Source organism: Zootoca vivipara, chromosome 14 (genome assembly GCF_963506605.1).
Source record: "Zootoca vivipara chromosome 14, rZooViv1.1, whole genome shotgun sequence".
Classification (NCBI taxonomy): Eukaryota; Metazoa; Chordata; class Lepidosauria; order Squamata; family Lacertidae; genus Zootoca; species Zootoca vivipara.
The window spans coordinates 20,034,869-20,048,736 of record NC_083289.1 but is presented as its reverse complement, the minus strand read 5'-3'; the positions used below and the strand labels follow the sequence as shown (position 1 = coordinate 20,048,736).

Below are 13,868 nucleotides of genomic sequence, written 5' to 3'. Positions count from 1 at the left end.
CCGTCCGCGGGCCGGATTTAGAAGGCGATTGGGCCGCATCCGGCCCCCGGGCCTTAGTTTGGGGACACCTGGTCTACACAGTTCTTAGCCGGAAGGAGTAATGGTCTGGCTAGGTGGAGTGTTGGTTTGCTTTGCATCAGTTTGCCTTGCCTTGCCTTGCCCTCTCCCCTCATTTGCAAAGCATCCTTTTCCCATGGTAATAACTCTCTGTGACCTGAGTTTCTCTCGATTCCTGCGATTCCCTGACTCGCCAGAAGGTGGGGCCTGGGTCTCAGTGATTGCGAGTCCCACCGAGTCGCCAAGGCACATTCTGTGTTCTGCAGCAGTTCTTCGACTGACCTTCCCCTTCCACCCCACCCCATAGAACAGCTCCATCAAAAAGACCAACAGATTATCACGCTGCTGGAGGAGAAGGAGAAGATCTTTCGGGACATGACAGACTGCAGCGGGCATGAGGACAGCTCGGGGTCTAGGACCTTGTTCCGGGCCAACACGGAAGAGGCACCCAAGGGGGAAAGTGTGATGAAGAGCGTGATAACTGAAGGTAAGCTTCCATTCACTGCCCTCTCCCCAGAAGGAAATGTATATTCACCTGCATATTCAGCCTTAGCAAATGCACAGTAGCTCAGGAGTTTGCATGCAGAAGGTTCCAGGTTCAATTCCTGGCATTTTCAGGTGTAGGGCAGGGAGCATCATCCCCTGTCTGGAGGCCTGGGAGCTGCTGCCAGTCAGTGTAGACAATCCTGAACTAAGATGAAGGGATCTAAACTGCAGCAAAGGTGAGACGGATCTAATGTGGTTAGACAGATTTAATTCACGAAATGAAGTTGGAATTGGTCCCCCGTTTTGTCCACCACTTTGCCCCAAGTCAGGGTGCATAGTTTCCCAGCCAGGACACCTGTGCTTGGTCGCATGCGCACCCACACACCATCATTTCAAATCTCCACAACCCAATTCTTAATCCCTTAAATTCCATCCTTTTCCAAAACTTAAGCCTAAACCAGCTTTTGCCAACCTGCTGTTTCTCAGACGTTTTGGACTCCCAACTCCCATCAGCCGTACGTAGCCCGTTGAGTGTTAGTTATTAGATGTTGCTGCTGTTGGGGAGTTTTGTTCATAGGGAAAGTAAAGACGGATTGCCGAAAGGTCCCGATAAAGCAGCACGTTTATGTTGGCTGAGGCTGATGGGAGTTGTAGTCTTACACTTCTGGAGGACACCAGGTTGCCAAAGTCTAGCCTAAGCATTTATAATTTCATTTGCACGTGTTCTTGCCCTGTTTCTCTTGCCTCTGTTGCCCTTCCTCTTTGTCTCAGCGCAGATTGGAAGTTTTTTCTGGGTGTAGGGACTTTTCATCTTAATGTTACTCTCTCTGTAAAGCCTTGTGTGCTTTGCAAGCATTGGATGAATCCTCATGATGTCTAGCTTGAACACAGGTGACTTTGCAGACTCCCACAAGCCACCCACCACAGCCTTTACAGCTTAGTTTCTTCCTAACAATTCAGATCTGCCTTAGCAGGTTAGCATGGATGGAGTTTGGTCATATAATCAACTTCTTCTGGTTGCTTGCTTCTTCTCCTTTCAGTTGAGCTGTTGCAAGGGTTGGTGAGCAGGAGCCTCGGAAGTGCCCTTGGGCAACAGATGAGCAGCCTCACCTTGGAGCAGGAGGGCGTGGGACCCGTCTCCCTCCCCAGGAGGGCAGAGACATTTGGAGGATTTGACAGTCACCAAATGAATGTCTGCAAGGGTGAGTATCTGCCATGGTGTTCTCTAGAACTTCACACTGCTTTTGTGTTGGTCTTTGCATGCCCATCTGTTCCTGATCCTGCATCCAAGGTCTTTGTTTTAATTTGCAAATTCCTGAAAAGCTTCGGTCTGGGGTACTTTAAGGTGCCTGAACCCTTTTGCTTCAGCTCGATCGCTGAGATCACCTGTAGGAGTTTTGCTGGTTGTCCCCCGGGTTGGTGAGGCTCATTTCACATCAACATGAAACCGAGCCTTTAGTGGCATTGGCCCAATCTTGTGGGCTGCTTTTCCCATGGAGATTCAGCAGGCATCTTTTGTGTTAGTCTTGAAATGTTTGCTGAAAACTTCCTTACGCTGTGAGTCTTATGCAGACCATTTAAACATTTTATTAAATTCTGTTTATTCCATTTATATTCCCACTCTTCCTCCTGAAGGAGTCTATAGTGAGAAACTTATCAATACAAATCACACACACACACACACACACACAATTTCCAACAGTTATTTCAGGGTTGGCAGGGACCATTTCTTTCAGCTATCAAATGCATGGTAGTATTTTTAAATTCCTCCTGAAAGTCAATAATGAGGGAGACAGACACACCTCACCCAAGAGGCCATTCCACTAATAGGGAGCTGCTACAGACAAGGCCCTGTCAACTGGACAAACAATTTTTAATTTTTTTAATTTTTTGGGAGTTTCTGAAAATACACAGAACAAAGAATCCCTGTATGATGTCACCCCCCCCAAAAAAAAGGAATATTCCATGCATATGTAATGTAAATTATACAGGCGAATATTAAGCAGGTTTGTATAATAGTTAAGAGTTGATTCTACAAGTTAAAGTATTTTCTGTGCTCCATCTTAGCAGATTGCCTCAGAATATCGCCACTATTTTCTGAAATAGCTAGTGACCTGTAATTCTATATGTGTGTTTGTGTGTGTGTGGTTGCTGTAAACTGCTTTTTAAAAAATGATTTTTTAAAAAATTAAAAGAAAGTGGAGGACTTTCTTTCAAACAAGGATGCTGAGAGGTGGTTCTAAACTGCCCTCAGCTCTACTGCTGGAATACTGCAATCATTCTATGTTTTTCCCTGGGCCTAAGGAACTCACGTTAACATCTGACTTTTCAGGGGTGGAAAAGGTTGAAGGAGACGATGTGCAGGACCTTCGGAGGACAGAGTCAGACAGTGTTTTGAAGAAGGTATGTGTCAGGGGGTTCTTGCGACTACTCTAGAGTAATGACGCTCCTCAGGTTACTTTTCCATAACGTGTTTATTGGTGCTGCTATGTACAGTGAGGAAGGTGCAGAAACATGTCTTCTTACTCCGATGCAGAATCCGGAAGTGCCCCCCCCCCCGGTGTGAACGTCCCCAACATAAAAGTCGCAGGACACTGAATCTCCTCCCCTTTCTTCTTTTACGTAATTCCGGAACCGGAGGAAAGGGTCTGCGTTCCATGTTTTCCCTCTCCCCCTTTCCCCCTTCTTTCTCCTCCCGTCTGTGGTGTCTGGGCTCTTTCATCCTGCCTGAGCCCGGGCACTCTCTCTCCGTGTCCTGACTTCCCTCCCCCGAGCCTATGCTTCCTTCGCTGCTCGGGGAGGAGCTACTCTTGATGATAGGGGGAGGTACTCTGTACTCTCTCCCCCTTACAGTATGGAACTGAGGAGGTGCCGTCACTTAGCAGCAGGTGCATTGCCTATAAGGCTGCCCATGGCTACTAGCCGTGACACCAATGCCCTGCCTCCAAAGTCAGAGGCAGCAATGCTTCTGTATACCAGTTGCTGGAAACCACAGGAGGGGGTGGGGGTGGGGAGTCCTCTTGCGCTTGCAGTTTCCCCCCAGGCACCCAGTTGGCTACTGTGAGAACAGGCTGCTGGAGTAGGTGGACCATTGGCCTGATCCAGCAGGCCTTTTCTTGGGATAGTCTTATGTCCATTCCCTAGCATCTCCAGCTATTCAAAAGATAGCAGGGCTTGCAGTGGTAGACCCGAGACCTTGGAGTGTGCCTGCAAACCAGAAGAGGCAGTGTTGTATCCAGAGGTCTAGAAGGCTGCATATTTCACGAATTGTTTTCCTATGAAACACCTCAAAGCAATTGAACAATTGAACGAAAAACGCCCCGTGAACAGTCAGAACATATGCAAAGCAGCAGCTGCATGTATACAAACAATTTCATATTCAATAGAAATACAGACTGGGATAAAAAGCCTTCACTTAAAAGGCACATTTTTACAAAAGGGCTCCCATGGGGGTGCCCACCCAGACAGTTCCCTTGGGGCTCATTCTGGCTCATTCAGCAATGCCTTATTTTTCCTCCTGAAAAACATGAACTTTGAGGCCTGATATTTAAACAAACGAAATTAAAAAATAATCACCATTCTGGAAAATTAAAACTCCTTTACATAAAGCCTTGTTTTTAATTGTTTTATTTTATTTTGTTCACACTGACTGGCAGAGAGGGTCCTTCCAGTCCTACCTGGAAATTGGGCGTGGGACCTTCTGCATGCGAGGCAAATGCTCTACCTCTGAGCTACAGCCTAGTCTCCCCTTTCTAAAGAGTTTGATGCAAAATGGACTAAACACCTGATGCGAGGCATGGACAGGCAACCTGTGGGCCTCCAAATTTTGTTGGACTCCATCTCCCCACAGCTGCAGGCACCATGGCCAATGTGTCAGGGATGATGGGAGTTGTAGTCCATCCATAAGTAGAGGGTCACAGGTTATCTCCTCCTGGGGATGAGTGTTGCTGCCTGAGGCTGACTTTGCTCCTTGCTGTCCTTCCTCTGCCTTGTTCTCATTAAGACTGTCTGATCTCTTCCCAGGGAGGAACAGCTAACTTGATGTTTGTGCTGAAAAGGAACAATGAGGTAAACATTCCTGTTTTCTCACTTGGCCTTCTTTGCTGAAGAACACAGCCAAAGGAACCTGGTCTCCGCTTTTCAGGATCACGGTTTCCAAAGCAGCATGCAACACAATTAAAAACAACCAAAGCGTTTTAAACCAGCAGGGAAATAGCACAAAACTTCGATATCTAAAGAATATGGGTGCTTCCAGAGGAGGGTCTAATATGCAGATGGGTTGTTGCAAGAAGCCTTTAAAAAAAAAAATAGCAGATTTCCCCTGGAAAGGATATCCATACTAAATTGCTAGAAGGGGCAGGATATGGGCTTGTATTTTGATGCCAACCACATTGTGTGGACACTGCAAAACAATTTTGCATGTATGAGGAACACCAATCTCAGAATGAACACCAGTCCAGAACACTCTCTGTTGTGCCGGATGCTTGGATCGGTGCTACGGAGGCCCACTTGAGGTTTGCTGAGGTTTGCTGATCAATAGAGTGTGTTCTCCCTTCTGCCCCTCTTGGGCTAAAACACCGCAGAATATCAGTGTCGCCAGGAACTGAATCAGCAGCTGACAGCAGCTTCTTTCTTTTTTTTCTCCTGCAGCAAGTTCTCCAGAGCATCACTCACCTCCACAGCTTGCTGGGTATGTTGCAGGTAAGTAAGTCCCAGGAGGAGGGGGTGGGGAGGAATACTGCCATTGGCCATTGGCCAAGGAAGGGCTCTTTGCCATGTGGATTCTCCTCTTGCACAATGCACCATGGCTTAAAGTCTTCACAAGCCCTCTCCAGATCAGAAAGGTTGGGGTGCTTGGGCTTAGACTAAGCTTCCCTCTGCCGGTGTACTTGCTGGCAGGGTCTTGGGGGAGCCCTCAGTTCCAGCAAGGAAGGGTCTCTCCCAGGAGCAGGGATTATTATGTGCAATGGAAGAGCATGGCATTGGTGTTGTCAGGGTACAATGCCTCTCAAGCCAGCCCCGTTGTGTGGAGAGGTCCGATACAGAGGGAGCTGCCTCATACCCACTCGGGCCATGGGCACAACTAGCTCTGTCTTGTCTACACCACGGGTAAGAAATATTTTACAAGCCGAGGGCCACATTCCCTCGATGGCAGCCTTCTGGGAGCCACATGATAATGGGGCCAAACTGGGTATGGCCAGAAATACAATACTCTTGGTCTCTATCGAGGCAAGTATTATCACAGTTCAAGGACACATTGCAGCCAGGCAAGAACACTAGAGGAGGGTTCAGGGCAGGACCAGAGGACAACATGGTATAGGGAAGTGACATGGCCTGAGTAGAACCCCAAGTTCAGATATAGAAGTCTAGAGAGCCACATATGGGCTCAGATGCCCCATTTCTTTTCTACAACGCCTGGTAGTGGTAAGCCAAGGAGAGGAGTCTCTTCCTGCCTTCCTGTCCTTTCAGAGAAGAGTCTCTCTGTGCCCTTTCTGGAGAGAGCAGGGTTTGAACCGGAGGGCAGGGCGTCTCTTGCATGCAAAGCCCCGAGCACCAGCCTTCCCTAAGCCTTCCCTCCCTTCCACAGGCTGTTGTCGTGCAGCAGGACACCTACATTGAGGACCAGAAGCTGCTCCTGACGGAGAGGGCCCTGACCCGCAGCTCCCTGCGCCCCAACTCCCTGATTGAGCAGGAGAAGCAGCGCAGCCTGGAGAAGCAGCGGCAGGAGCTGGCCAACCTCCAGAAGCAGCAAGCCCAGCACCAGGAGGAGAAGCGGAAGAGGGAGCGGGAGTGGGAGGCCCGCGAGAAGGAGGTGGCGGAGCGGGAGGCCCGGCTGGCCCAGCGGGAGGAGCAGCTCCAGAAGGGGCACCACAGCCTGGAGAAGGAGCAGGAGGAGCTGCAGCAGAAGAAGGCCACCTACCAGCTCGACCTGGAGCACCTCCGGGCAGCCCAGAAGCAGCTGGAGAAGGAGAAGGAGCAGCTCAAGAGGGACATGGAACAGATCTCCCAGCTGCGGGCAGAGCCCAACCACAGTCCAGTAAGTCACCTTCTCACTCTAGTTTTTGGCAAAGGCAGATGCGTATAGGAAGCCACCTTGTACCGAGTCCGACCAGAATACTTGAAGCCTTTTCAGAAACCAGACCCACCTTCTAGTAGGAGACCCGTTTCGGTTATTCTTTTTAACTTTGTATTCGTATGGCCGTAGTGCTGCAGCTGTGACCCATCTTAGACCCAGTGCTGGGTCCTTACTTACCAGTTGAAGACCAGCAGTGCAGCTCTCCAGGGTTTCGGGGTAGGAGATTTCCCCAGCCCTACTTGAGAAAGGAAAGCTTTTCTCCCTCTCACTTAACACTAGAACTTAGGAGCATCCAGTGAAGCTGAATGTTGAAGACTTCAGAACAGATGAAAGGAAGTATTTCTTTGCACCGTGCATATTAAGCAGTGAAGCTCACTCCCACTGGAGGCAGTGATGGCCACTGAGTTGGATGACTTAGAAAGAGAATTAGACAAATCCATGGGGGAGAAGGGCTATCAGTTGCTGCTAGACGAGATGGCAGTGCTGTGCCTTCACAGCTGGAGGTAGTCATGCCTCCGAATATCAATTGCTGGAAACAGCAGGAGAGGAGGGTGTTCTTGTGCTTGGGCCCTGCTTAGTTTCCCACAGGCCATCCTGTGATCTCTTCCTAGCGGAAAATTGTTGCGGAACAGATTGTGCAGCCAAATCACCTGCAGACTGCTCATTGCAAAACAGTGTCACACTGGCTTAAAACATCCAGTAGGCAGCCTTTTATTTTCATGGCGGGGAGGGATCGCTCCTATCAATGTGCCACCACCACCCCTGTTTATTTCTACCACTTGTTTTGCCTCCTGCCTTGCAGCTTTCCAACCAGCACGGCAAGATGACCAGGACACCTTCCCTTCCCATGCCCGACGACTCATCTTCCAGGCAACAGGGCCATTTGGAGAAAGAACTGTCTGCGTCGCCCAAAAAGAACAGCCTCGCAAGGACACACAAGGAGAAAGGCGCTTTCCACCTGCTTGGCACGACAACGTCCAGCCAAGCCAACAAGGCAGCTGACGGACAGGGTCAGGTGCAGAACCGCCTCTTTGGCTTGGCCAAGCCGAAGGAGAAGAAGGAGAAGAAGAAGAAGGGCAAAGGGCACCGTTCTCAGCCAGCTGGTAAGCAAAGGGCTCATTCCACTTGCTGAGATGTCTTCACATCTCTTGGAGCCAAGGCAGTTAAGACACATGAGACCTCCTTCCACCAGGTTACCTGCAGTGTTTGCTGGTGCACATTGAGACAGATAGGGCAGAAGGCTGGGAGGCCCAACAGTAGGTGGTGCCAGGGCCAATTAATTCTAGCTTTGTCCCCATCTTCCTCCTCCCTGCTAAGTTATACAAGGGCAACACTGAGACTGAGGAGGAGGAAGCAAACAGCCATAGTTACCCCCTGTAAATAAGAAGGCAGACAACCTGGCTACGGGCAGACTGAGGTTAGTGGGGCAGTGCCCCATTTGCCATAAATGGACCAGCCCTCACACCTGGAAAGGAAGCAACTATGTGGAGCAGGGAAGGAAGAGGCAGCAGCAGGCAAGCACTGTTTGGACACTTAGAAGAAATAAGAAGTGGGGGAGGGGAAGAGGTGCCTTTTAAGCGATGCAGGCAATCTTCTCCAGGGTCATCTGATTCTCAGGGCTTGGGCACCATGTCTCGATGTGAACTGCTTGCAGTTCTTTCCTCTGGTGCAGACAGGAGAGGATTGGTGCCTCTGTAGCTCCTGACGTGCCTTGGAAAGGGAATCGGAAATCTGCCGCTACAACAGCCCGTCACTACTGCCTGCTTTGAAGGCGCAGGTTTGTTGCCCGAGGAAAGATTTGTTGTGATACCCAGTGGTGGGGTTGAAAGCAGGTCAGGAGCACCTTCAAGGTTGCATTTGGAATAGTGAATTTGGGCGTTAAGGTCTTCACAGCTATGAGCAGGGAGAGCAGGAAATAACGTGCCCCCTTCTGCATGGTCCTGATGCTGTTTGCTTGTGATTTCCTTCCCTTGTCCAGAGGCTCAGTCGCCAGAAGCAGCACCGGAGGGCGAGGAAATCTTCTGCTGACCCTACTGCTTCACCTCCTGCAAGGACGAGGCTGCCCTGTGCTGCGCCCTGCAGAGCACTCCCCAGCACAGGGCAGGTGCAGCAGCGGCTCTTGTCTGCCTTGAACTGAATTGTCCTTGCAGCAGAAAACCCACCTGTGTGCCTACAATTTGCAGCCTGCTCCCGACTGCTGGCTCTGCCCGTGTCCTGGATCCATTACCTTTTAAAAGGCAGCAGGGGAGGCAAAAGCTTCGGACTCTGTGTGTGGCCAGACTGGGCAGGCTTGGTTTGGGCTGCACGTGTCTCTCCGAAAGGAAAAGGAAGAAAGAAAAGGAAAAGCATCCGTTCTGGGTGCAATGCTGGCTGTTCAGACAGGCACTCCCTGCTTCTGTTTTCATCTCCAAAGATTGGGAAAACATGCATCCCAGGGTGGCAGCTTGGCTGATCTTCTCTTGGGGAAGTCCACCAAAAACCGTCGCCCTCTATAGCAAAAGCATGGGGCTCTTTAATGCAATGTTTTGTACATTGCCATATATATAGATAGTACTGTATATATACTTATATATAAATATAAATATAGAAAATGTAGCTGTATATCCGTTGGGGTATGCTTTAATTCTGTACAGAAAAAGCTGGCTGAGCTTAGCTCTTCCCTAAAGGTTTAGCTGATACCTGATAAACTGTTCAGGGACTGTGTTGATATTAAATATCTCTTTACTCGTTGGCACTCTGTTCAAGTGCTTCTGCCACTGGCAAAAATACCTTCTCCCCCAAAATATCCACCTGTGTGTTGGGGAATGGACTCAAGCCCATGTAGCGGCAAAGCGGCCAACTCAATTAGGAAGGTGGCTTCCCAGTAGAGAGGCTCTGAGGACCTGTTTGCACACAGAATAAGTCATGCCGCAGGATCCACACACTGGTGCATTGTAGGAATACTGGAGGCACTTGGCTGGTTCACAATTCCAGGGACAGTATCAGGGATCTTCTGCTCGATAGAAGCAAAAGTGTAAGAATGGATTTGAGCTGGTTAAGGCTACCAAGTCAGAATGAAATATGAATGGGCAATCTTTGAAAATTGAGACAGATGGAGTGTATGTTTTAGGGACAGGGAAGGGAAATCTTTGGCTTTTGAGAAGTTCCTGGACTCCAGCTCCCATCATCCCTGACCGCTGGCCATGCCAGCTGAGGCCGATGGGAGCTGTATTCCAACAATTTCTCAAGAGCCACATGCTCCCCATCCCTTCTTCAGAAGCCACTTCAGGAAAGCCGCCACAGGCCAATGTTTAAATCACAACTACTCTCATCCCTTTTGAAATGAACACAAGGGAAGGCCTGACTCCCTAGCCCAAGAACACCTCCTTTCCCAGAATGCAGCTCTCCCATCTCAGCCTTCAGTATTAATAATAGTTTCAACTGGAAAGCCACTAATACACCATAGAGATCACTTGACTGCTTTTGCCCATGAGATGGTTAGAGGCAAAAACCAACAGCAGCCCAAATTCTCATTTCTCTTCCCTTGGCTTCTCTGAGCAAGTACCTGTTTTGTTTTTCTCCAAATTTGCTGGGTCATCTCTTTGCTAGAAGTACTACCTTCATAGCCATTTTGAAGGGTGTTCAACTGGCGGCAACTTGGGTGGGAAATGAGCCATATAAGCAGAAGTGCAATGGCCTTTCACTTCCATGCATAGTGGAGTCCACTGTAGCCTCTGAACATCCCTCATCGGGTTAGGGGAACTTGGTGGGTGAGTGTTGGTTAAGGTAAAGGCGAACGCTGTGGCCTTCCAGTTGCAACTCCCATCTGCCCCCTGCCTGCACAGCCAAATGGTCAGGGATGATGGGAGTTGTAGTCAGACAACAGCTAGAGGGCCACAGTTTTGCCACCTTTAAGAATTGCAAAGTTCCAAATCTGGCATCACAGGTTGTGTCAATGCAAACCATCATTTTTGAGGTGGAAGAGAGAAATAATGCCCCCCCCCCCCCGATAAAATGGTTCCTTATGACATCTGGAAATACTTGGATATGTTTCTAGGACTTAGCATATGGGTGAACCTTTGCAACTTGAACGCCATGGGTTGGGGGAATCCGTTCATGGCAAGTTTTCCAGCTTATAAATGATTGGGTGGCTCAGCCTTTAGGAGAGTTTGGTGCATAGTTCTTCCTTCTTTTCTTTTTGGACTCCAGAGTTAATTCTTCTGGCCATGCATACTCCAGTGTTTGAGTCACAGAATGAGCGCCCTTCACTCTGGTGAATACAAGCATAGTGAGTCAGGCCACATGCAATGACTTCTTGACTATTTGGCTTTGCTCCACCAGTCACACTTAATGGGTTCACCTGATGATTCCTGTGCAGGTGGTGGTTTATCAGGTTCAGAAATGCAACCAATGCGATTGGTGCTTTCTGTATGGAATCTCACAAAGCTGTTTTTCCTTCTGCAAAGCAAGCAGTGACCCTGAGTGGGCGAAGAGATTAAATTGCATCCTTCATTGCACTGGGAGCAAGAAGGCAGCAGGGCAGAGAGGGATGCAGCCCCAGTGGGAAATTTTTGGAGTTGGTGTGTGAAAGGACTTTCTCTCTAGTGCCTTGTGCCAATGCAAAAAGAATTGTGGAACAAGCTGGCAAAGTAGTTCCTTATGTGGAAATGCCAAGGGAAGATGAAAGCTCCCCTCTTATTATAATTTTTTAATAATATAGACTCCCCAGAGATTACTCCTGTAGACTGGAGAAAAGGGCACAAATAGTGCGCTTTCTCTCTTTCGCCTTGCCTCTGCCCCGCCAAATCCTTGAAGCATTTTGAAAGCTTCCTTTTCCTACCATGTTTTCAGACTTATTTTTTAATGAAAGGTTTGCACTATTGTCCTGATGCCTTCTCCCTTTAGAGCGTCTCAGGATTTGTGGTTCTCCCCCCCCCCCCCCAATGCAAGAGTCTTGTGCGGAAAAACAAGAGAAAACTCTTTAACAAGCCTTCAGTGCTGGGCAAGTACGTCAGGTCTGTCTTGGCCGGCAATGGAGAGCCTCCCTCAGCCTGGCTGAGTCTGAAAGCTCTCTAAGCAATTCACTCTCCAAAAGCACAGCAGGAGGCAGCTGTGGAGGTCTACTTTTTATTATTGTCGTTACTTTAATTATTATTTTTTTGTTCTTGTTGCTTGTTCTCTGACTGCAAGCTGGGCTTGCCTTAAAAAAAAAATCTTTCTGTTTGTTTGAAAGAGCTCTGGATTAAAAAAAGAAGAAGAGAGAAACGTTTACTGAGCTGTTTTTGTTTTGAAGCTGGTCTTGTCAAACCCAAAGTGGTTTTTTTTTTCCTTATGTAAATATTAAATCAATCACCGATAAATTAATAATAATAATAATAACCTGTAGAGCACTGAATGCAATTGACCACTGCTAGGGAACAACCTCTAAAACCCATTGTCTCTTTTCAGAGATTCTAAAGGCAGGTTGAAGGCAGATCACTTCTTACATTGGATATGCTCATCCCATTTTCAGTGCTGCTAAATGAGTTTTTGCAGGCTGGGGTAACTTTATTTCCTTAAGTTGTTTGTCCAGAGGTGGCAGTGAGAGAAAACAAGCATGTATAAGAAACAGAAAGCACGGCCTGCCTGGAACCACCTTCATTCCTCTCAAAAACTATTGTCTCTAACTTTTATTTAATAGCAGACTAGCTGTTGCTGCTCAGCCTTATCCTCTCCATCTCCCCCGCCCGTGCTTTACAACCTGGTTTTCATCCATGCAAAGGACCACGATCCACAGTGTCTATATAGTTTCCCCTTTAGCAATGCAGCTCAGTTTTAAAGCTCAGGATGAATGGTTTAATCTAGTATTATTAATGTCTGTGGGTCATTGCATGGATGCCGAGGGGCACCAGAGGCTGGGAGCAAAATGGAATGCCATTTCATGTGGCAACATTTTAGCAAAAAAAGAAAAAGTTTTTAAAAGTCTGCTGCCATTGTTCCTTTTCTTCACACAGAGAGGAGTCCGGTGTTCCATATAAAAGAGAGAGATGGATTTCTGTATTTAAATAAAATTTGTAGGTGTTCGAAGGTTCCTTCTATTCAATTATTCTCTGGTTCAGCATTCCTCAACCTGGTTCCTTCCAGTGCAAGTTGTTGTGACCCAAAGCATCTAAAGGCCACCAGGTTGGGGAAAGCTGAATTATATATGGTTAAAATAAAGGTATGATAATTTCTTTCTGACAGTGAATGAGTACATTTGCATATTTGCCAGAAAAATGTATTATAATGATGTTTTCCTCTTCATTTGGACTGTTTTTTTTCTCTCTCCCACCCGCCCCACTATCTAGGCTTGTATAAGGGTACCTGTTTCATATTTCTGGTTGAAAGTAATGTTTTAAAAAAACACTTTAAAAATAGAAACATACAACAGTGAAGAAACACCAACAACCTAAACTGCTATATGTTAATTTGTAATTATGTAAAAAGTAGGTTACTGATTGTAAAATTTTACAAAGCTCCCCCTTGTAATTTGCAAAAAAGAAGAAAAAAAATCAGATTTTTGTAATAGCTTTTATTTATCTGCCTTCCTTATTAATTAATGAGAGCAATTTCTTGTAAAGTCGTTTCCCCTTCCCCTCTAAATAAATCTTGGTTTTAAGTCTGATGAATTTCTGCCTGCCTGCCTGCGTGTGTTTGTTTGTTCATATAAAATCAAACTGTGTTGAACGCCTGGATAAGATACTTCATTTTCTTCCCATGCAGCAAAGGAAGAGAGGAAGGAAAATGTAAGTGAGGGTGGTAGGGATACCTTCATGAGGCTCTGGGTAAGGAAGAAATAAAGAACATAACAAGAGGCCTGCTGGATGAGGCCCAAATGCCCAACTAGACCAGAATCTTGTCTTCACCATGGCCAGGGGGGGTTGGGTGGGCTTTCATTGGCAGCCATTTTGTGCTGGCACCTACAGCACCTTTATCAAAGAGTACAGTTCGGGCACCTCATTTCTTCAACCAAAAATAAAAGCATTGCCTATGGGCCTCTGCTTGGCTGCTGTGAGAACAGGGTGCTGGATGAGTTGGGCCTTGGGTCATAGGTGCCAAGTTCCGGATTGAAAGATCCGGGATCAGCAGCGCCGCGGCACCGTAAGTCGCTTCTACACACTTCTGGACATGCGTAGAAGTGACTTCTGGCACTGCGGCCATTTTGGAAATGGGCACAGCGGCATCGGAAGTCGCTTCTACGCATGTCCAGAAGTGCGTAGAAGCGACTTCCGGTGCCGGTGCAGCACCAGAA

At 47.7% G+C, this 13,868-nt stretch overlaps 1 protein-coding gene across 13 annotated transcripts in view; it reads left to right on the top strand.

Annotated features, from left to right (window-relative positions):
- AKAP13 (A-kinase anchoring protein 13) overlaps positions 1-13,241 on the top strand; it is a 231,743-nt gene extending 218,502 nt beyond the window's left edge. For all 13 annotated transcript variants that reach the window (XM_060282929.1, XM_060282936.1, XM_060282930.1 and 10 more), the window contains 8 exons: positions 365-544; positions 1,584-1,745; positions 2,876-2,946; positions 4,567-4,611; positions 5,194-5,244; positions 6,131-6,580; positions 7,422-7,722; positions 8,598-13,241. In XM_060282929.1, coding sequence (XP_060138912.1) covers positions 365-544; positions 1,584-1,745; positions 2,876-2,946; positions 4,567-4,611; positions 5,194-5,244; positions 6,131-6,580; positions 7,422-7,722; positions 8,598-8,647 — 1,310 coding nt within the window. In that variant the 3' untranslated portion in view covers positions 8,648-13,241. The remainder of the gene's footprint in view (positions 1-364; positions 545-1,583; positions 1,746-2,875; positions 2,947-4,566; positions 4,612-5,193; positions 5,245-6,130; positions 6,581-7,421; positions 7,723-8,597) is intronic.
- Positions 13,242-13,868: the final 627 nt, after the last annotated feature.